The 24009-nt window shown below is 38.4% G+C and overlaps 1 protein-coding gene across 6 annotated transcripts in view; it reads right to left on the bottom strand.

Moving 5' to 3' along the window:
• CADPS2 (calcium dependent secretion activator 2) overlaps nucleotides 1–24009 on the bottom strand; it is a 700135-nt gene that overhangs the window by 17420 nt on the left and 658706 nt on the right. For 3 of the 6 annotated variants that reach the window (XM_027855139.1, XM_027855138.1, XM_027855144.1), the window contains one exon: nucleotides 23898–24005. The exons of 1 other annotated variant lie outside the window; for it this stretch is intronic. In XM_027855139.1, coding sequence (XP_027710940.1) covers nucleotides 23898–24005 — 108 coding nt within the window. Of the gene's footprint in view, nucleotides 1–21787; nucleotides 22044–23897; nucleotides 24006–24009 lie in introns of those variants that run through there. 2 more of the 6 variants (XM_027855141.1, XM_027855143.1) reach the window with 2 other exon arrangements.

Genomic DNA, 24009 nt, shown 5'->3' on the forward strand with positions numbered 1-24009 from the left:
TCATTTGATTGTCACAACAGCCCTGTGAGGTAGATGCTACAGGTGTTATTATCTTTTTACAGTTGAGGAAACTGAGGTAAACAGTGGTTAAGTGACTTGCCAGGGTCACACAACATGTGAGATCGAATTTGAATTCAGGTCTTCCTCATTCCAGGCCCAGTGCTCTATCCACTGCGCTAACTCCCTGCTTAGAAATTAGAGGAGAATTTCTATTAATAGTTCAAACAAGGAGATCCCACTGGTATTGGAAATTCCCCTGTAAGGAGATTCACTCTGCCAATTCAAATCAGAGCCTTCAGTGAAATTTATGATCTTTGAGATTTACCTGGAGCACTGAGAGGTTAAATGATTTGCCCTGGGTTGCCCTGCTAGTTTATGTTAGAGGTGAGAGTGGAACCTAAGTCCACCTAGCTTTAGACTAACTTTTTATCCATTACACCACATTGTTTCAGGGGGAAAAAAGCCCAGTGAAATTCACTTACAACATGATGCAATCCAAATTTCCAAAGGCAAAAAAGTAATATTTTATTCAGCTCAGGTTAAAAATCACGAGCTCTGTTAGCATCCTATGTACCATTTCTCATACTTTTTTTTTTTGAAAGGAATGTTTACATAGTGCCTTGTACCAGAATGTTTGGGCATATTTGGAAGCTGGGGCATTATAACAAAATCAATGTAATATGGGAAGGAAAACTAACCTTCGGCTCAATTCAATTCAAACATTAATTGAGTACCTGCTATATATACAAGAATTTGCTTTGGTGAATATAGAGCTGTCATTTATTAAATCAAGAGCACTTATTAAGCACTGACTGTGTGCTAGGCCCTGTGCTAAGTGCTGAGAATGCAAATACAGGCAGAAAAAAAGAGTTCTTGCCCTCAAGGAGCTTACATTTTTGTGAGGGAAGAGAACACCTGAAAGGAAGTAGAAAATGGGGATGGGGGTGAGAGGCCATGGGAGGGAAAGTCCTGGGAGTCAGGAATTCGAATGGAAAGGAAGGAAGTTATGTTTGGTCTGGAGATTATGGAAAGAATCAGCCAATTACAGCTGGTCTCAGAGTCAGAACAACTTGCGTTCAAGCCACATCTCTGACATATACTGGCTGTGTGACTCTGGAGTTATTCAGTGTTTTGGGCAACTCCCTAAGACTATAAGTTGCAGAAATTAATCATTCTTAATTTGCATCGGTAGAAGGAGTTTTCTTACCATTAGTGCTATCAAAATTATACTTCTAGCCTCTCCACTCCCACCCCAAAGTAAATAGAATTGCACCAGTTGCTCAATGCAATGCTAGTCGCAGTTACTCCCAAGATATCTCAAACTTTACATTCCTTGTTTATCCCTCCAAAAAGAGTATAGCAAATCCATGAATCATGCATTTTTCTCCTTGTGCAAGAATCTAGACTTCTAAACAAAGGTTTTTAACTCCTGTTAATACTTTGTAAATTCTGTAAATAAATGAATGTTCATTTTCTTGTTAATTTAAAAATAATTTAAAAGAGGTGAATTCTTTGAATAGACTATGCATTTATGGCTAGTACTTGACTTTAAAACTCTTTTAGATTAGTATCTATGAATGACTGCTGGTGAACATGTGTGATACTTTATGCCCCTGGCTTTTATTTTCCTTGCATTCCTATACTATCAAGCTGTTTAAAATCCAAAAACAGAATGGCCAAGGTTTGACCAAGTAAATTACTTCCCGTATGTACATTACATTTAGCTTCTTTAAAATATTTAGTAAACTGTTGCTGCTCTACCAATTATAGTACCCCATTAGTCTGAGACAGTGTGAAATTATTAATGGGGTGCTGGGCTTGGAGTTAGGAGGACTTGGGTTCAAATCCTACTTACAATTATTAGTTCTTGACCTTGAACAAGTCACTTAATGTCAATATGCCTCAAGCAACTTCTAAGGGCTTGTCTATTGTCATAGACAAAGAACATGGCAGTCAACTGAATTGGTTAATTTTTTTGATTGAATTGACTTGATTTAGGGGTTAATTTAATCATAACACCACACTGGTTGAATGTGTCGACATACGATCTTAGAATACTTCGCTGGGGCTACAAGAAGTACCTTTTCCACTTGTCAGGGTGATTTGTTAATTTTTACAATGTACTGAAAAGAGCCAGTCAGTATCACATTCTAAATTAATCATCTCAACCAAAGGAAATTGAATTCTAAGAATCCTTGTTACCACTTATTCAGGCCACTAGTTACTTTAGAGATGAAAGCTCAGCCATGGAAATTATGAGGTTTAATCTCTACCAACGTGTACAAATCACGTCACCTTATCAAAAAAATGGAGATAATCTCAGTGGAATGATGCATACCCCTCAAATTGCAAGTTATCTTTTCTTTCTAAGTGTTTTGTGAGTTGTGAGTATAAGAAATCATGGCATTACTGAGAGTAACCGTTTCACAGCTCAAGACCAGGAAGGGACATCAGAGATCATCTACAACAGCTCCTTCATTTTACAGGTAAAGAAACTGAGAGTTAGAGAGATTAAGGGACTTGTCCAACATCATACAAGTAGTAAGTGGAAGAGGCAGGGTTTGAACACAGGACCTTAACCCTTTCTTTGCCACTATACTAGAGTAGAGCACTTTGTTAGCCAATGAGGATCTTACAGGCAGAAGCAGGGATAGGTAGTGGAAATCAAAGTAGTTTGTCAAAGAGTTAAGGTTGGAGGCTGTAAGTTAAGAAAATAATTTAGTAGCTGTTTGGTTTATTTAAATATTCTATTCAGGTTTTAGGCATACTGCTGTGCTAATTCAAGAGAAGAGGCAAATTAGATTGAAACCAGATCTTCAAAAAAGCAGAGATTAATGAAATAATAAAGAACAAAATGAGCAGAACCAAGAAAACATTGTACATAGTAATAGCAATATTGTTCTAAGAACAATTTTGAACAACTATGTTATTTTGAGTATTACAAATACTCAAATCAACTACAAAGGACCTATGAAGGAAGATGCTATCCACAGCCACAGAATGAACCAATAAATAGAAGTACATATAGTATGGTTTTACATACACATACATTTTTGTATCTAATGGCAGCCTTTTCTAGGGAGCGGTGAACAAAAACAGAAAACAAAAGAAAACTTAGGAAGAAGTACAAACAAGCAGAGTAGCTTTGAAAGTGATGAGTAGTATTTATTAGTTTAAAAAAAAAAGTAAACAGTGTGAAATGGAAATTCATGGTTTTATACCGAGTCCTCTTCCTATGTTGTGCTGTTTACATGCGAATGATCTTTTTATTTTTGTCTTTTTGTATTTAAGTTCAAAATAAATAAATTTTTTTTTGTATTTTGTGAAATGAAATAAAGTAGGAGATGTTTTAAAAAATTACTTGGACTGTCCCTGTGATTTCATGAGCATAGGGAACATTCCAGTGTCCCTAGTGAGGGGCTGGAAGCAGGAGACTTAGTTTCAAATTCTGCCTTAGGTATTTATTAATTTAGGTACGACCATAGGCAAGTCACTTGTGTTTCCTTATTGTAAAATAATGTTAAAAATTCTTGAATTACCTAATTCATTGGGTTGTTGTACTTCATCAATCTTTAAATGCTTATAAATACATTTAAAATTCTAAAACTTCACATGAATCTTTTTGTAATGGAAGCCAGGCTTACGAGTGCTGGAAGCATACTTCTTTGGTGAGATTTCTTCTGGAAGTGTCTGATGACGAAGGAGCCCAGCTCTCCACTACAAGGGAGCCTCAAGCACCCAGCCCTGCTGTTGATGAGCAGTAGCAGCAATGGTGGTAGGCACTTCCTACTGCCAGCTGCCTATCTCCTCATCTAGGTCACTGACATAGTCAGTGAAGACTGTCCTTTGCTCTCATCTCTTCATTGGTTCTTTCCTTCTCTTGGGTGAAGGAATATGAACTAGGCTGTGAACTCATGAGCTCTGAAGGCTGAGAGAGTGAGCTGATAGGGGTCTGGTAGCAGGAATACTTGCTAACTTTTATGGTCAGCTGATTCTGGCAAAGAGTAAAGTTCCCTGTGACGTGCTTGACCTGGCAGTCAAGAAGGAGGAAAAGAGACTATTCATTGGCTATGTTGAATTTGGAAGTGAATTTAGTGGGTCAAATGCTTTGTACAATATGCCTAAATTTTGAGTCTACTCTTTCTAGGAACATAGGTGGTATAAGGGAGAATGGGACCCCAAGTATTGGGGGAAATGTTTGATTTTATTCTTATTATATTTTGTCAATAAATAACCTTTTGTAAAAGATAATTGATATTAATTGGTTAAGTGATACTGGTTTGCTAATCCCTGGAAGCTACCATTATGGGAGGAATACATTTAAATAGTGGCTTAAGCTGGTGGTATTAGAGAACAATCCCGTTTCTCCTCAGGAATACCCCTAGAACTCTAATGGGGAGACACAGCCTTGCTTTGGGATCCAACTTGTTAAGTGGTGGTATGAGTTGGTATAATGATTCTCAGAGTTCATAATGGTTAAATATTTATTTATAAACCTGCATATGAACACATACACATAGATTTCTGAACATGGCTGAGATGATGACGGGTTTTAGTCTTCAGCTCTCCCTTTGACTGCTTTTTTTTTTTTTTTTTTTTTTGCTAGGCAGTGGGGTTAAGTGATTTGCCCAGAGTTACACAGCTAGTAAGTGTTATGTGTCTGAGGCAGGATTTGAACTCAGGTCCTCCTCAATCCAGGGACAGTGCTCTATCCACTACGCCACCTAGCTGACCCTGACTGAATTCTTGGAAGGACATTCTCCCTCCATGCTTGTGTAAGAAGTGCAGTAAGGTACTGGAGCTGGCTGGTGGCTGGGTTGACTCCTGGCTAGGAAAGAGTAAGAGTTCTGCTGGTACTTGGCATAAGCCTGGTTTGAGCAATGATGTAGTAAGTGTAGAGAGGGAGGTTTTTCCCCCTTCCTTTATGACCTTCCCTTATGGTGGAAGGATGGAACTAGAGAGGATATTACTTAGCTCTACATATTAAATGGACCCTGACTTTCACCTACTCTAGTTTTGAAATACAGAGATATAATTTTGAAATATAGACAATATTAATGGTAATGTACCAAGGTAATTATTAACTATGACCGACTATTTTGTTAAGGTGCTTTACATTTGTTTTTAAAACCTAGTTATTAACTGTTGCTTAGCATCACTTTGAAATTATCTATTATCACTTCCATTTTGCATATGGTATGTGGAAAGTGGGGTGTGGAAATACATGCCTGAAGTGATCTATAGGAAGCCTTTCCTGATTCCTACCTCCCCACCCGCACCCTCTGCTAGTGCCCATCTGCCCTCTCCAAACTATTCGTATTTATCTTCTATTTATTGTGTGTACAGGTGTATGTGTGCATGCTATCTTTCCCCAATAGAATGTAAGCTTCTCAAGAACAGGAACTGTTTTATTTTTAAAATTTGTATCTCTACTACCTACCACAATGCCTGGGCACATAGTAAAACCTTAAAAATTATTATTGATTGATGTGGAAAAAAAAATTTAAGATTTTAAATTCCTCAGCCTGCTTCTAATACTATTAAGTTTTGCTGTGGGATATGATTTCTACATAGGATACTCCAAACGTCTTTCTATTTCATCTCATAAGCATTCTATATTCTAAAACACAAACTAGGAGTTCTACTTAAAACATGAGAAACTTCCATGAATACAGAAGCTAGGTAACAGTCTGGAATGACCAGCAAAAAAAAGACCTAGGGAGCAGCATCATCTCAAACCAAAGATAAACACAATTAGCAATGTCAGGATCTTTTCCCCCCTTAGCAAGCAAGTATGATATTGGTATATGTAAACAGGAATATAGCTGGTCTTAGTATTACCAAGTCCTACCAAAGCGCTGTGTCTTATTGCAGACTCCAAAACTAAAGAATGATGGAAAAAACTTTGTACAGGTTCAAAGGACAGGCACAAAGACGATTAAAGGGTTGGGAAATAGGACCTATGAGCAAAGGATTATTTAGCCTGGAGAAGACAAGCATGACTGGTGTCTTAATAATAGTCTTCAAGTGTAGGAAGTGCTATTATAGACAGAATGTTGACTGCCTGTTTTTGGTATCTATTGGGCGAATAAAAGGAAATACTCCTTAAAACAGCAGAGGATTTAAGTTAGATATGAGAAGTAACTTTTTAAAGGAATTTTAAACATTAGGATGGGACGGCTGAAATGCTTTCTTTCTACTAGTCTTTAAAATGTGATCTGAGATAATTTAGGTAAGATGAAACCTTGTCTTAAGATTGACCTAGACCAACTGGAAAGTGATACCCAGTAAGCCTAAAAGTCAGCCTGGAATCTTGTTATGAGTAGGGCCTCTGAGAGTGTACTGCTAATGCACTTGATAAATGTTTTTAGCCAGAATGGTACAATAGAAAAAGCGATAGATTCGAAGTCTGAGGAGTTCAGTACATATCCTACCTTTGCCAGTTACAAATCTCTGTAATCGTAGGCAAGTCACTTAAATATACTTATTTATATATATGTGTATATATATGTATATATATGTATGTATGCATACATAGGGACAGCTACATAGGGCAGCGGGTAGTGGAATCAGGAAGATTCATCTTCATGAGTTCAAATTTGGCATCAGACACTAGCTGTGTGACTCTGGGCAAGTCACTAAACTGTTTGCCTCATCTGTAAAATAAGATGGAGAAGGAAATGGCAAACTACGCTAGTATTTCTGCCAAGAAAACCCCAAATGGGGTCACAGAGAGTTGGGACGTGACTGAAATGACTCAACAACAACACACATACATCTATATCTATAGACGTCTATGTATACAAACATGCATATCTTGTGTGTGTGTATATTTTGTGTATATATACTTAACATACATACACACACACACACACACACACACATATACATACATACATATACACACATTTCTACATATATTGGACCGGGACAGTATCTCAGCATGGTGAAAAGGCTGCTAGTATTAATGTAGCTACTTGCAGTGTGCACTGGGCCCCTGCGTAAGTAAAGAATGACCTCAGGCTACAATGGGAAAGAAGCTTCAAAAACTTTGCAGTTGTGTAGTTGTAGAAGAATAAAGTAACAACTATGAGAGTTCTCTGAGGACATCATGCTGGCCAATTGATAGTCATGGACTGACATCGCTGGTCTCAGGGGAGGTCATTCCTCTACCCTCCCAGGCTTCTCCATGAATAAATCAATAATGGCCAGTTACAGTGTAGGCATGCAAATGCAGGGAGGAAAACATTGGACTCCACATGCTGGAGTTACAGTATTTCCAGACCATTTAAAAACAGCAAGAAGCATGAAATCATTACCAAATCTCATCTGGCAGGCTTGATATGTCCCTTAAAACCATTCTAACAGTTTTTTCCCCTTAAATGAGCGTCTTTTTCAAAACCAATTGTAGGTCAAAAATATTTTACTTTTTTTTTTCAAGATTGTAAAATGTCATTTTCAAAATACCAACAGTTCCTGCCTTGCTGTGTATCTATATTTGTGTGTGGGAGGGGGAGGAGGAGAGGGACAGGGGGAAGGAGACGTGAGAGAACTATAGCCTTATAATTTTACATTTGATGTTTAGAAAAATGTTTTATTGAAAATTAAACATTTTCCCCTTCTCACTTGTCTTTTGTAAAAAAAAAAAACTCATCAAAGTGAAGAAAGTTTCAGTGATGAATTTTTTTTCGTCTTCCAATTGAATCCAAACGCTCAGCTCAGTTTGCATGTGTGGCATGCACTTTTTAAAACAAATTCTGAGCACAATTAAAGGTGAGTTAAGGCTCTGGTGGAAATCTAAATAGCATTAGCAAATGTGAGCACTGCTCAGCTTTTGAATTGCTTTTCTACTTCTCAGTTCTTTTAAATGGTTTTCTATGGCAGGAACATTTTTCTTAATTAGTCACAGCTAATTAGTGTTCTGGCATAGACAAGTAATCAGAAATGTCAGAGCTGCAAGGCTACATCTCCCTAATCCTTTGATAATAATTTAGCCTCCTGGGAGGGCCCCAAGCTGCGGTAAGTAGTGACTGACAATAAGGCAAAATTAGGTGGGCAGCAGACCATTAGGATAGAAAAATAAAAAGCACTACCAAACCCTGCTGAGCACCATCAGGCCGCTAACTACCCTGCCAGATGAGGTGCCTGTTTAAGCCTGTGTTGTTAATTAGCTGATTCTACCAGACCTGCCACATATGTCCAGGTGCATCATGCAAAAGATGTGTGTTTCTGGGTAGGTGCCAAATGACAATTGTGTTCCATGATCACATTTCAAGAACCCAAGGAAGAAGTCCACATATTTCTTGAAGATTCTTTTGAATTATCAAAGAAATAAGATCAACAAGCTACAATACATTTTCTTGTTGAGTTTCTTTTTAGGTAATTAGGCACGCTCATCTCAAGTTTCTCCAATTTTAATTCATCAACAGATTTGGATTCAGACGAAGGCCTTTACCCTCTCCCCACCTCGTCTCAACTTGCCAAAGCCGTTTGAGCACACACGGGAGATCAAAAGTAGACCTTTTTGTAAATTTTTACACTTACAAATAACAACATCCAAAATAGGGATTATTAACTAAAATGAAGTAGACATCTGTAACTTGAGAGCCAACAAAGTTCTAAAAAAGAGGCTTGAAATATTCAGGGGAAAACACTGCTAAATATTCCGTGCTGCATTAATATTATTTACTAAATTAGACTAAGACAAGGTAGAGAGCAAATTTCATTATGACCAAAGCACCATGTTTAAAAAAACGCCCAGTTTTACTTCTACATGAGGCCAAAAATAAGTAGTAAAATAAAGCCCTTTCCATTTACTAAGCAGAAACACTTACAGTTCCCGTGGAGGGAACTTTTCGAAGATGGTATGCAAAGCAAACAGCTAAATGGCTAATTCAGCATTACGTGATGAGTGACTGAGACATGACTAGTCAACGTACATAAAGTATACAAAAAAATGAACCAGGCCAGAACTACATATCTATCTTTTAGCACACAATGGGGTATAGTCCACACCATAACAATCTTTAGAAATAAATTACCTCAAATAGGCTCAAGTACATCATTGAACTTATATCATCTATCCTCTTCTATGGATGGAAGAGGAAAATAATGGTTATGACATGGGAATGTGATTAGCATTCAATTTTGAGTGTTGATATTATAACCATCAGGATGGAGCAATCAGGTTCTTTTGACAGGAAAAATGAAAAGGAAACATCATGGTTGGGCATGACAGGGCAACTGCTAATGATTTCCATTTGAACACCTCAAATACAGGAACAAAACAAAACAAAAAATACAAGATGTTTCGGGAAGACAGGATGACTTGTGCTACAGAGAATAACTGCCCAGATTTTGGAGAGGCAGGAAAAATGTTTAAGTATTGCATTGTTGGCAGTGGTGTGAGTGGGGGAAATTGTGTTTATCCCTAAACAGCTTTCAGTTGTGAAAATAGCATTTTCTAAGAGATGAAAACAGGAAAGGGCATCTCTTCAATGTAAATAGTCAATACCTGGACTATTCTACTGGTTTCCTTCCATCTTAACGTTTCCCATCTTCTGATTAAGGGAGAAAATACTTACACAGAGAAACTCATCAAAGTACATGACATATAAACACAGACTGGATTCAGTCCAGAAAGAAATTCTTCTATCCACTTGGAGATTATTTGAGCAACTTTGTATAAGAGTCCTTGAAGAAGGTTTTGTTGCTATTATTGTTTCTTTGAAATGTTCAGTTATAAGGTTCGTGTTTTCTATTTCTTTCATGACTTCACTTGACCTGTGTGCAGTTCCTGCAATGAAGTGTATCCATCTTATGCTTATCATTTATCAAGTGCTTACTGTGTGCCTGGCACTATGCTAGTTTTGCGGGATAACCTCCAAATGAACAATCCCTGCCCTCTGGGTGCTTAAATTAAGTTGGTTAATATTAATTTAACAACTTTGAAAACTGAGAGAGGTATATTTGAAAAAACTTTAAATTTCTTGATAAAAAGACTCTACTTATATGGATAGGCTCTTACTAAGAAGGACTAACTGATTTTTATTTCAGATGATTGATATCCCCTTTTAGATATTAACACATAGTCATCTAATTAAATTAACTGCTTTTTCTTGGAATTTTAAGCTCTGATATAATTGGTCTTAATACATTCAATATTAAGGCAGAGTAAGTGATTTTAAAAGTAAAGAGATCATTCTTTTTTTTTTTCAGGAAAATGAGTTGGTCCAAAGAGTCAAAGGTACTGGAAAGTGTCTGTGTCCTTAGAAGAGGTAATTTACCATGGCCAGGTTCAATAGAGGAAAACAAAATTTTATTTCTTTATCAATGGGCATCAGTGGCAGGAAGCATGGGTGAAATTGTTTGTTTGTTTGTTTTTTATCTAGTATTTCTTAAACAATCTTAAAAGTATTTGGAGTCAAGAAAGTCCAACTGGCTTGGCAATCACTATTCATTTTAACTTTAAAAAATAATTAACCATATGAGGGAGAAATTTTTTTTCTAGCAGTTACTTATACTGACCCATCTTTCGTGATTTAAAATGTTCTTAGGAACAATGTGATGGGTAAGAAAATGGTGGGCCTTTATAATACGATCACTTTTTTTTTCTTCCTTAAGAACAAAAGCTTGAGTCTTAACATGGATAAACTAACTTGAACATCAAAACATATGGGAGTTGGTTTGAAACATTAAAGTAAAAATTTTGAGTGCTACTTCCTTTTCCTTATTAGAGGAAGGAAGAGAGAATAAGTGTTTATGAAGATAAAGTTTCATTCCGAAAAACATATTCACTTACTATCTGTTCATTTTGGTTCCTTTTCTTAATGTAACATTAAAAACAGCTACTGAACTCAATTATAACATTTGAATTAAATTTCATTCAAAAGGTTCCTTCCACCCAGAGAAGTTTTGCTTTAAAAAAAATCAGGTTTATTTTTTCCTCAAGAAAGTTTATGAGAAATTAAACCTTTACCAAACATAGATTAGGTGAATATAACTGATTAACTATCATTTAAAGAATTACTTTTAATTTTACATGGCATAACAATATTAAAAAAACCCGAGAACAAATGAAACTTCTTAACAATTAAATATTTAATCATTTTATAACACAAGAGAATGTTTAATCTGCATGATTTACCAATTAAATGCTGCACCCTGATGGGTATTCGCAATAAGCAGATATAAAGAGATTGTTTTAAAGGGATTCAACAGTCAAAAACCAAAGCCCTACTTATACACAAAGCTCCTGAGAGTATGCTTGGCTAGAAATGATTCTTGAAAATGGATGATTGATATTTCCTCTGTTTTATGCAATCCAAAATTCCCTCTGTGTTTTCTGTTCCCTGGACTGAGTTTTCTGTTTTCAGCTCCACAGAAGCTGCTTCTTAGGATGAGAATTTTGGCTTCTGTAGCATTATCACTTTCCAGTCTCGAAGAATGTTTAAGTTCTGGAGGGATATATTTAGTTATTATCCTGACACATGAGCACACAGAGCTTGCTGAATATGCTTGAAAGTCTGAGTGGGCCCTGCCTGGAGATTCAGATTAGGAAAGGTTGTCATGGTAGGTACCAGTCTCACTAAGATCAAACAAGGGACTCACAAAAAAAAAGTGAGAGTCAAGAATTTTAAGATTTATCTATTATGTCACATTGGTGGGGCCAGGTGAGCTAAAGGGAACCCATCCGAAGACCATCAAACTTCCTGCAGACGAGGAGGATTTATTTCACAAAAGAGAGAAAGACTGAGGCTAGTGAAAGTGTCGAGGAGTTCCAAATATCTCTTTTGGAGGTCTTCCTTTGGGGTTAGCCACATAGCACAGTACACAGAGAGGAGTGCTGGGTTTGGAGGTAGAGAATTTGGGTTGGAGTACCAGCTCTGTTACTTACTTTCTGTGTGATTACAGATGTGTCACAACCTCTATGGGCCTCAGTTCCTCATCTGCAGAATGACTAGAAGATCTCCAAGGTCCCTGCCAACTTGAGATAGATAAGCCTTACGAATAGGGATGTGTAACTTGGACAGGGTATGATGATGCTTAGGGAATGAATCAATGACCACACCATTGGCCCACCAGATTCAAACATTTTTTTTTTCCAGCTTTACTGGATATAGTGCATGATTTCATAAACCTCCATACTGTTACTGTTCAAAAAACTTTTCCTTGGCCATCACATCCCTCTAAATTAAGAATGTAAGCTCCTAGAGAGCAGGGACCCTCTTGCTTGCTTGTATCTGTATCTCCAGTGTTAAGTACATGGTCTGGAGCATGGTAAAGGGTAAATATGTGCTTTTCCATTTGTGGACAACTCTGCCCCTTTTACAGATATGAAGCATGGAATTATCATTGTCCACCCAAGAGGAGAGTTTTATATAATTGCATTTGAGTCCTAGGTTACACATGCATTTCCAGCAGACCTGCACACCTTGGCAGTAGGTAGGGGCCAAAATTAAAATAGGCTACCTTTCTTTGGGCCACAGATAGGTTAGACTAGAGACAGACTGACGATGGTTAGTTGCTGAGGGTCATGTGACAAACAGGAGAATTTGAAGTCCTTTGGCGGACTGCGAGTAGCCTGGGCCATATGTTGTGCAGGCCTGATTTACAGTATTCCCAATAACTAGAGGACCCTCCCCTGTCACTTCACCGTCCCTTAGGATCAACTCAAATGTCACCTTTTCCATGAAGCATTCCCTAATATTTATATTTGTCAGTCACAACATTCTCCCTACCTTAGAGTGCATCTAGCATTTTCCTTTCTATCTCTCTAATGAACATATGGAAGGCAGCTAAGTGGCACAGTGGATGGAGTGCCAGGTCTAGAGTTAGAAAAACCTGCGTTGAAACCCAGCCTTAGACACTTACTAGCTGTGTGACCCTGGGCAAGTCAATTAACCCTATTTGCCTCAGTTTCCTCATCTATAAAATGAGCTGGAGAAGGAAATGGAAAATCATTCCAGTATCTTGGCCAGCAAAACCCTGAATGGGATCATCAAAATGTTGGACATGACTGAAAAACGACCAAACAAAACCAACCACATGTAGTATTGTCTTAAAACAAGGGGTTCATTAGGTAAATTGCTAAGTATTTGCTGCGTAAAGGAATAATCTCTCAGAATCTGAAAACTCCATTCAAAGGTTTAAAGTTTTCACATTAGCACTGAGTAGGAGTTTAAAGCAGTTCTGCCTGATTCTCTGGGTACAGAACCATGCGGGGATATAAAATGTCTCATGTCACAATATTTTTCTTGCATGTTAACATCTGTGGAATCTCCTTTCTGCTTCTTTTTCCACTGATTCCATGTGTGTGTGTGAGTGTGTGTGTTAATCTTGCTTTCAGATAGCCATCATATTATAACACAAGAACTGGCGCACTAAGACTCATGATCTATCCAACCTAATATTACATTTCTGACAATGAGACCAAAGACTTATAGGATGGCTTCTTAGGATCATTTACTTTATTGCTTTTGGGGTGAGGCAATTGGGGTTAAGTGACTTGCCCAGGGTCACACAGCTAGTAAGTGTCAAGTGTCTGAGGCTGGATTTGAACTCAGGTCCTCCTGACTCCAAGGCCAGAGCTCTATTCACTGCACCACCTAGCTGCCCCGGATCATTTACTTTATAGACATTCTCATACTTTTTTTTTTTAACCTCTCTATAGCATTTGTTAACATTTACTCTATCCCTCTAGATAAACCATTCTCTCTGGGTTTTTAATTCCTCTCTTTCAGATTCATCCTTCTTGTTCTCCTTTGTGGGTTCATCAGGTACCCTATTCTCTATCCATGGATGGATTCCATTTTGGGTCCTCTCCTCTTTGTTCTCTTTGACTTCATCAGATCCCACAGATTTAGCCATCATCTCTATGCTGAAGACTCCTAAACATGTTTATCCAACCCTCCTCACTCACCTGGGCTCTAGGCCGGTATGTCTAATTGACAATTTGACATCTCTACCCAGATGTTTCATAGGCTTCTCAGTTTCAACATATTCAAAACAGAACTTATCATCTCTCTTTTCCTTTAAACCCATCCCTCCTCCTGATTTCTCTGTTTCTGTAGAGGTCACCATCATTCTTCCAGTCAACCAGATTGGAAACCTAGGAATCAGCTTCAACTCTCTACTTTCCCTCATTGCTCACGTTTAATCAACCACCCTATCTTGCTGAGTCTACCTCCTCAACATCTCTCCCACTCATCCTCCTGTCTCTCCTCATACCACAACTACACTGGTCGAGGCCCTGATTACCTCTGGACAAGACTTCTGAAATAGTCTCCTTATTGGTGTCCTTGTATCTAGTCTCTTCTTTCTGCAATCATGCTCCTACCCAGCTGTCAAAGTGACATTTCTGAGGCAGAGATCTGATATGAAGCCTTTGGTCAGTCAGTCAGCAATTCTTTATTAAGCACTTACTCTGTGCCAGGTACTGTACTAACATTTAGGATTAAATACAAACTCTGTTAGCACTGAAGGCCTGTCTCAATCTGGCTCCTGCTGAAGGCTGATGATAATGACTCCCCACACTTGATCTGCATCCTGGTCAGGTTGATCCACTTGCCTTTCCCTGTACGTGGCCTCTACTTTTGTGCAGACTGTCCCCACCTATTGAATGCCTTCCATCCTCACCGCCACTTCTTGGAATCTCGGACTCCCTCCTGATCTCAGCTCAACCACCACCTCCCAGAAGAGACCTTTCCTTATTGTTAGTTGTCCCCATCTGATCATGGTATATTTATTTTTGGTGTAACCTGTATTTATCTATGAACATGTTATATCAAACCATTCCCCCCACTCCTGGCACAGTGTTAAGCTCTGTGAGGGCAGGAATGGTCTCACTTCTGCATTTGTATTTGTATCCCTGTCACAGAGCACAGTCCCTGGCATAGAGGAAGTGCTTAATTAATGTTTTGATTAGTTGAATCATATATATAGGAATCATGGGCAGCGAGGTGGTGCAGTGGACAGCGTGCTGGGCCTGCAATCAGGAAGACTCATCTTCATGAGGTCAAAGTTGGTCTCAGACTCTAACTAGCTGTGTGACCTTGGGCAAGACATTTCATCTTGTTTGCCTCAGTTTCCTCATCTGTAAAATGAGCTGGAGAAGGAAATGGCAAACCACTCCAGTATCTTTGCCAAGAAAAAAAATCCCAAATGGGGTCAGGAAGAGTCTGAAACAACTGAACAAGATAAGAATCATAATCACAGTATCATAGATCAAGAGCTGAAAGTGACCTCAGAAATGCTATCAAATACACTCATTTTACAGATTAGGAAAATGAGGCCCAAAGAGGTTAAATAACATATTTATGATTATCACATAGTTAGTGATAGATTCTGGCTTTGAACTCAGGTTGCATGACTAAGTTCAGTGTACTGTCTCAATAAGATACACAGGGTTTGAATGCCTGCCCACTTACTGGCTTAGCCAGAACTAGAACGAGATTTCTTGAGTGCAGTCCAGGACTTTTCCACCGCATCACCAACCGTCGTAGCAGATTTTGTGGGAGCACGGCTATCCTCTCTGAATGCCAACCTCAAAAGATTACCTGGTTTAGCCTGTCTGCCAAGACGGTTTTACAGGGATGTGGCTGCTGTACATGCTACAGCTTCTCGAAGCTACAAGTGAACATCAAAGGTGGATGAGTGTCTTGAAAAGGGTTCAGCAAGTCCTCACACCAGAGGCGCTAGTCCTCCCTGAACAACCCATACAACGCATACCTCACAGGATTATTTGTGAACTCTGAAATGCTATAATCTCCATTTTAGTTATCTACGGGTGGGAAATGAGTGGTCTTCTAGGGAGAGTGAAGGAGAAGTGATGGACAGTTCTGAGTGCCTCACTGGTACTCATGCAAGTTGAAAAGATCCGGGGGAAGGTGACTAGCACAATGAGTGGACCCATCGTGAAGGACTTCTGGGAGGATATATGCAAGAGGCATTAGAAGAGACACCATTTCCAAGACCGATCACATGTGGAGCACGGTGTCTGGTGCTGGGTGCCCACGTTGAAAAGATTGAGAGCATCCAGGGTATGGGAAACATGATGGGGATGGGTCTTGAGTCCATGTCATGTAAGGATCAACTGAATGCACTGTAGGATGTTTAGCCTAGAGAAAACTCAAGGGGAACAACCCTTCAGGTTGAAGGGCTCTCATTTGGAATAAGGCTTAGGTATGTTCTTCTTGGCCACAAAGGGCAGAACTAATACCAGTGGGTATAAGTTACAAGGGGGTAAATTTAAGCTTGGTGTCAGATAAAAATATTTCTTGACGATGAGAGCTGCCCCTAAGTGGAATGGGTTGGCTGGATTAGAGGTGGATTCCTTCTCCTTGAAGGCCTTCAAGAAGACCCTGTATGATTACTGGCCGGGGATCCTAAAGCCAGATTCTTTTCCTATGTGGGATGGATTCAACAGCTGTTGAGGTCCTTCCAGCTCTCAAATTCTGTGATTCTTTGTTTTGCAATCTTCACTAATGGGGGGTATATCTATATTGGTAAAGTTTAAGGATCTTAAAAAAAGGTGAACTGTTATAATCTGTGTATATGTCAAATCAACAAGAAGTGAATAAGATTTTACTAAGGGCTTACCATGTGCCAGGCATCGTGCTAAGTGCTGGGGATACAAAGACATAACCTATTTCTTTGCCAGACTGTAAACTTTATGAGGGCAGGGATCCTGTCTTATTCAAACTTGTATCTCCCTTAGAACATAGATAGCATAGTACTTTGAACACAATAGGCACTTAATAAATGAACTGAACTGAGTAACTCATCAGTTCCATCACTTATATCCCCTCTTTAGCCTCTACCACCCATCGAGGTGAAGCAGTACTTCCTCTCACTAATTCTAAATCAAACTCTTTTGAGCTTGCGGGGGCGAGGGGGAGGTGTCTCCTATTGGTAAGACACTGAGATTTGGTAAACATGTCTATGCTTCATCTAATAATAATAAAAGCTAGCATTTAAGCTAGTATTTAAGGGTTGCAAAGCACTTTACAAATATCTCATTTTATTCTCACTACAACTCTGGGAGGTAGGTGCTACTGTTATCCCTGTTTTATAGATAGAGAAAACGAGGCAGACAGAGGTTAAGTGAATTGCCCAGGCTCATACGATTATTGAGTGACTGAGGTTGGATTTGAACTAAGACTTCAAAGCCTGGGTGGCTAGGTGGCACAGTGGATAGAATGTTATATCTGGAGCCAGGAAGATCTGAGTTCAAAGAAAGCCTCAGACACTAACTAGCTGTGGGACCCTGGTCAAGTCACTCACACTTCTGACTGTCTCAGATAACTGATGACTGTTGAGAGGATAAAATGAGATATTTATAAAGTGCTTCACAAACCTTAAAGTGCTATACAAATGACAGCTAAAATAATAATAATAATGATGATGATGATGATGATAATGATAAAACCCATTTATGTCTTAGATAATTTTATATACTTCACACATATCATCTCTCCCCTTAGCCTTCAACTTTCCAGACTGAGTCCTAATCTTTTAATTAATTAATTATTATTATTATTTAAAAAGGCAGCTCTTTCACCCCTATTGATCATATTAACTGCCCTGAGGCAGTATGGTGTATTGGGAAGATTGCTGGATTTTGAATAAAAAGATCTGAGTTCAAAGCCTTGCTCTGTCCCTTAATTCCTGTGTGACCTTGGGCAAGTCACTTCATTTCTCTGGGTCTCTACTCCTCAGCTGCCCTTTAAGACCCTTTCTGGCTCTAAAATCTATGATCTCCTTTACTTCCATTTTTGTTTTTGTTTGAAGAACAATGACAAGAACTGCCCTTGACCCAAGTGTTCACACACCTAAAGTCCCTTTGACTGTGGTCACTGCCAGAGTTTCCTTGTAGCTTCCACAGTTCCAAGCTGAAGCTCTTTGTGCCTTTAGTACCTTCGGCCTCTGGTAACAATTACCAGAGACTGGAGATTCCAGTAGGCAATGCCTCTCTTTGGACCAGCACTGCTCAGTACATGTAGCACCTGGCACATGATCAGCACTTAATCCATACCTGGTGATTGATCTCAGTGGTGTAGTAAGTATAACAAGTAGTGTATGCCTCACACACTATCCCTGACAACAACGTGAGAGTCCTTGGAGCAGTGGAGATGAAATTCCTGTGAAAAGATTGGAACTAAGGGAGGAATGGCAGAAGTTAAAAAAAATAAGGCTTTGGCCCTGAGTAAATAAAGAAAACTACTGGGGCACCTGAATCCCCCTCTTGCCATAGGTACTGCTAAGGGCCCTGTCTGAGACACAGAAAGACAACCTTAAACAGAGTTTCCCAAGATAGTGATCTTTGGCATCAGCTGCTTTAAACTTTAGTGGGAGAAACTTCTCAATCCTCAAGAGCTGTTATTGTTGAGTAGTATCCGACTCTCCATGACCCCATTTGGAGTTTTCTTGGCAAAGATACTGGAGTGGTTTGCCATTTCCTTCGCCAGCTCCTTTCACAAATGAGGAAACTGAGGCAAACAGGGTTAACTGACTTGCCCAAGGTCACACCCCTAGTAAGTGTCTGAGGCCAGATTTAAACTCAGGAAGAGGAGTCTTCCTGACTCCAGGCCCAGAACTGTATCCACTGTGCCACCTAGCTGCCATAGTTTTAATATTTACTAGACAAAAGGCTATACGTCTGACTTTCCGCAAGACTTTGGCTATCATTCCATAGAACTCTCTTTACCCTGTAAGCTCACTCCACACCCTGGACTACTTCTCGCACTGGAAGCACCTTCCATTCTGTCAGCCTCTTCCCCAAACCTCCCTTTTAAGGAGGAGGCCCAGGCCAGCTAGGTCTTCACTCCTCTCTAGGCTGTATTCCTGACTGTCCACAGGACTTTCTCCAAGGTGAACCCAGCCAAGTACCTTTATCTACTCCCCACCATTTTCAGCTCACTTTTATGTGCTATCTTCCACTAGTAGAATGTGAGCTTCTTGAGGGTGGAGACTATCTTCATTTCTGCTTGAATTTGTACTCCCAGCACTTAGCACAGAGCCTGGTAAGGCTAAGTAAATGCTTTTTAACTTGGGTTGATCTGCCCTTTGTGTTTTTCATGGCAACTTTCAGAGGACCCAGGTGCCTCCTTGACAGCTTGAGGGGCCCAGATCCAGTATAAGGTTGTTCTGTGCTGAGTTAGCCCCACAATTGGCCAGAACACTCAAATGAAACCCTAGGCAGTGGCCAGACTACAGCCAACAATCTATCAGTTTAACATTATAAATAGGCTCTCGGTTATCAGGGGATTTCATCTCAGGCAACTATTGTTTCCAAGGAAAGTTCCAGACAGCATTGTGCTGCGGAAAGAGCAATGGAATGAGATTCAGAATACTTGAATCTTACCTTTACTGTCGACTACCTGTATGATCTTGGGCAAGTCTCTGGATCTGTTTCCCCATCAGTAAAAACAGATGATTGGATTTGATGGTTTCTAAGATACCTTACAGCTCAAAATTCTATAATCTCATATAGAGGATAGGGCCTCTTGAGTGGAAAAAAAGGTTCACTCATTAAAATATAATGTAATCTCTCTCTCTACCTTCCCAAACATTAAAGGCCTAATGTGTATATTATTATGGGAAATACAAGGATAAATCTTAATAATAAACATAATGTTGGTATATCTAGCCAGGATGAATGCTTGCCTCATAAATTTATTACATAAAGCTTTTCTCCCCCCCTTCCTGATTCCGAGTTCAGCACTCTAACCACTGTGGTACTTAGTTGCCTCAGGTAAAATGGAGGATAACCAGGCCTTACCATCTTCCCTATGATTAAGGTCCTCCATGCCCTCAAGACTCCCCTGCACTATTTTAAGACCTACAGATATAGCCTAAAGACTCCTGGACCTTTCCATCTGCCCCTTAGGACTTCAGGACCTTTCCATCTATCCTGCATCTGAACCTTCTTTTATATGTTCAATCTCCCCAATTAGGGTATGAGTTCCTTGAGAGCAAAGTCTATCTCTCCTTTATATGTATATCTCTAGTACTTAGTGCTTGGTATATAATATGTGGTTTATAAATGTTCACTTATTCATTCATTCTTTTATCTGTTCAAACTATACATACTGGTTCAAGGAAACTGAGGTACTCCATACCTCTAGCACAAATGAAGAATTAGGGTAAGGGAAATTCTGAAACAAAATTGAATGAATTAGCCTTATTTTCATGCTAAAATATTTCATAAAATAGTTTTGATACATAAGTTCATATTTAATATTTTAGGGGGAAAATATCACCAGCATTGGCATGTTGCTACGGAACTCATATTTACCTTATATGAATACCAAAGTTCCATGGAATATGGTTTGGAAATAGGGGATCACAGATATTAAGAAACATTGTGATTTAAAGTGTTTTTTTTTTTTAAATCCTATTTGGCAAGTGATGTTAGCAACACTCAGGCAGGGAAGTTGCATAGACCTGTTTTCTGACCTATTCAAGAAATACCTTAATTGGGATAACAAAGATTTTCCAAATGACAGAGTAAAATTCTTTCCTTCAATCTTTCATTAGCAATAGGCTAAGGTTGTAAATAGTATACAAATTCATTATTTTCATTTGTTTTCTGATACCTTATAAATACTATTTTAAGACATAATTAAATGGATTTCCAATAATTAAATAATATCTTTAAGTTATAATCTATTGCTTCAGATATATATCCCATTTTATCTTTCAACACCTACTTGAAAAATCTCTCATTTACTTACTTGTGAATGAGACAAATTTGACATTGGCTAATTAGGGTCTCTGAGTTTTCTCTCATACATGTTTTCCTTGCTAACACATGTAAGACCTAAAAGATCAGATTTTACTACATCTATCTATCTAACCTATCTATCTATACATGTAGGTAGTTATAGATGTATTTATGTACATGGGAGTATATATATATATGTACATGCATCTTAATTATTAATTGTTAATTGTTAAATGTGTTAATTATTAAAAAGACCTGATACCTTGAAAATATTAAGATGTTTAAGAAAAAGGCCTGTATTTTATGACTATGAGTATAATTACCGTAGCATGGGGTGGTGGTGTACATGCGGTAGAGTGGTATTGGAGGTGGTGTTCAGAAAGGGTTCCAGAAAAGCCCCATTTTAACAATGAAATGACAATCGCATGTGACAGCCATATCAGATGCTAAGTCTCCAAAAAGATGCTAACATCTTAACCATGAAGGTTTAAAGATCCTGTCACTTTCATGTCTCATTCTGTCTCCCTGGTTCCACTTTAATTAGTGAGCTCTATTCACCCCATAAGAAGCCTCATGAATGAAGGAGGACAGCAGACCCCATGACAATCTAATGCCCTGTTATGAATTGGTATGATGCCAAAAGGGGTTCAAAATGTTTTACAAATCAGTCACAGGGAAAAAAAAAAGAAGTAATTCTGCACACAATGTATTTGTATTCATTCTCTCTCCCAAACTAAGCTGCCTTGTGTGAGACATAGAATACATGCTGCAGTTGGACTTTCCGAGAAGAAACACAGTCAGAATAACAGCAGCGCAACTTTCTCTCTGTCCAATATAAAAAAAAAATCAGCATAAGCAAAAAAAAAAAGGTGGAAGAGGCCTTAGAAAAAAGCCATCTGCTTGGAGACTGAGAGCGCTTCCAAACTGATGCAGAAGTTGTTAACTTGGTTTTAGTGCTTTGAAAAAGTGCCAGCTGAATGGATGGTAATTTTTCTACCCCTGCAGGGCATCAAAGCTTATATGAAATCATTCTTTTCACACATATTAACACTTAGCTTATTAAAACAGATGATACTTTTATTGTAAAGTGGCCCAGGTAGAATCTAGAAATGCAAAAAAGGGAGAGAGGAGTTTCATCATGACCACCCAGTCTGATAAACGGCAAACAGGGACATGACAGACCGTGGCAGAGACGGTGATGTTCCTGGACCTTCTGGAACCACTATAGCTGAAGTGTCACCAGGAAGCTCGTGAATTGCTGTTATGAAAACATTTGCAGTGACTTGCATAATTAAAAGAAACTGCCAGGAAAGCTTTTCTAAAATACAGAGGGGATGTACACAAATAAATACACTTCAAAGGGAATATTACATTTCAGACTTACTAACAGACTGGATTATGCTAAACTGTATCAAACACTCACCAGTCCTTCCTTTCAACAGGCTCTTATATAATTAGAATGACTGACAGCATTGTGATTTAAATGGACTGCTCTCTTAGTCTATGGTACAGATTCACTCTGAGGGAAATCTGATGACCATGAGACCTCAAACCACAATACTCTATTTTAGAGAGTTGGCATGTTTAGTCTCAAACTGCAGTGCACGTATAATTATAATATTATATCTTCAAGCCCATATCAACTTGGTTAAAAAGATATATTAAAGTTATCTATAGTCATATGAAAAAAGTTCTAAATCACCATTAAAGAAATGCAAATCAAAATAACTTAGAGGTACCACATCACACCTATCAGATTAACTAAAGAGACAAAATAAGAAAATAATAAATGCTGGATCAGATGTGGGAAAATTGGAATACTAACGCATTGTTGGTGGAGTTGTGAAATGATCCAACCATTCTGGAGAGCGATTTGGAACTATACCCAAAGGGCTATAAAAATGTGCATATCCTTTGATCTGGCACAACCATTTCTAGATCTGTTTCCCAAAGAGATCATAAAAATGGGAAAAGGACCCACAAGTACAAAAATATTTATGGTAGCTCTTTTGTGGTGGCCAAGAATTGGAAATTGAGGGGATGTTCATCAATTGGGGAATGGCTGAACAAATCGTGGTATATGAATGTAATGGAATACTATTGTGGTATAAGAAATGATAAGCAGGTGGACTTCAGAAAAAACATGGAAAGACTTATATGAACTGATGCTAAGTGAAGTGAGCAGAACCAGGAGAACATTGTATACAATAACAGTCACGTTATATGATGACTAACTTTGACAGACTTATCTTTTCTTAGCAATGCAAGAATGTAAGACAACTCCAAAAGACTCATGATGAAAAATGCTGTCCATATCCATAAAAAGAACTATGGAGTCTGAATGCAGATCGAAGCATATTATTTGCTCTCTATTTTTTTTTGTTTCTCCTTTCTTGTGGTTTCCCCTATTGGTTCTAACTCTTCTTTACAACATGACTAATGTGAAAATAGGTTTAACATGAATGTATGTGTTGAGTCTATATCAATTTACATGCTATCTTGGGGTGTGGGGAGGGGAGAGATGAGGAGAAAATCTGGAACTCAAAATCTTATGGAAGTGAATGTTGAAAACTAAAATTAAATTAATTAATTAAAAAGATATCTATGTATATATGTATATATGTATATTCACACACAAATGCATCTCTCCATCTATCCATCCATCCATCTATCCAACATCTATCTATCTATCATTTATCATCTATCTATCTGCCTATCTAGTCCACTGAAAGTAGAGTGGCAGCATTTTGGCTATTTCTTTGTATCCCAATGAATGGGATATTTATCTTTAAAAAATCTAAAGAAGAAATGGAATCCATTCAAATAAGATTCTGTTTGTGGAATGCCATAACAAAAACAAAGGGTGGGTAGAATGAAATGACAATGTACGCAATGGTATAGTACTTTGCTCATTAAAATTAATCTTAGAATGTTTTTTGACCTTCTCAATCCAACAGTGACAACATTCAGACAATGTAGCCAGTGAAGGTTTCTATCAGCAACTGAACGAACTCTAAAAAGAAAAATTATCTATGCATGCACAGAAACAGAAAAGATCACCAGAAAAAAAAAACAACTATTCTGATCTGCATAAAAAACACCACCAAATTGCAACTTTGCCCTCTGTAATATGTCCCTAATGCCAACATGCCTTGCAAGAGTAGTTACTTACATCAAACAACTTTTCTATATACATTTCCTCATTGACCTTTTCTCGAAGGATATCCTGATTTTGCCGGACAAACATGATATAGGCATCAGATAAATCCATTCCTGGTTTCTGT

The sequence above is a fragment of the Vombatus ursinus genome, unplaced genomic scaffold, assembly GCF_900497805.2.
Source record: "Vombatus ursinus unplaced genomic scaffold, bare-nosed wombat genome assembly UNPS02010788.1, whole genome shotgun sequence".
NCBI lineage: Eukaryota > Metazoa > Chordata > Mammalia > Diprotodontia > Vombatidae > Vombatus > Vombatus ursinus.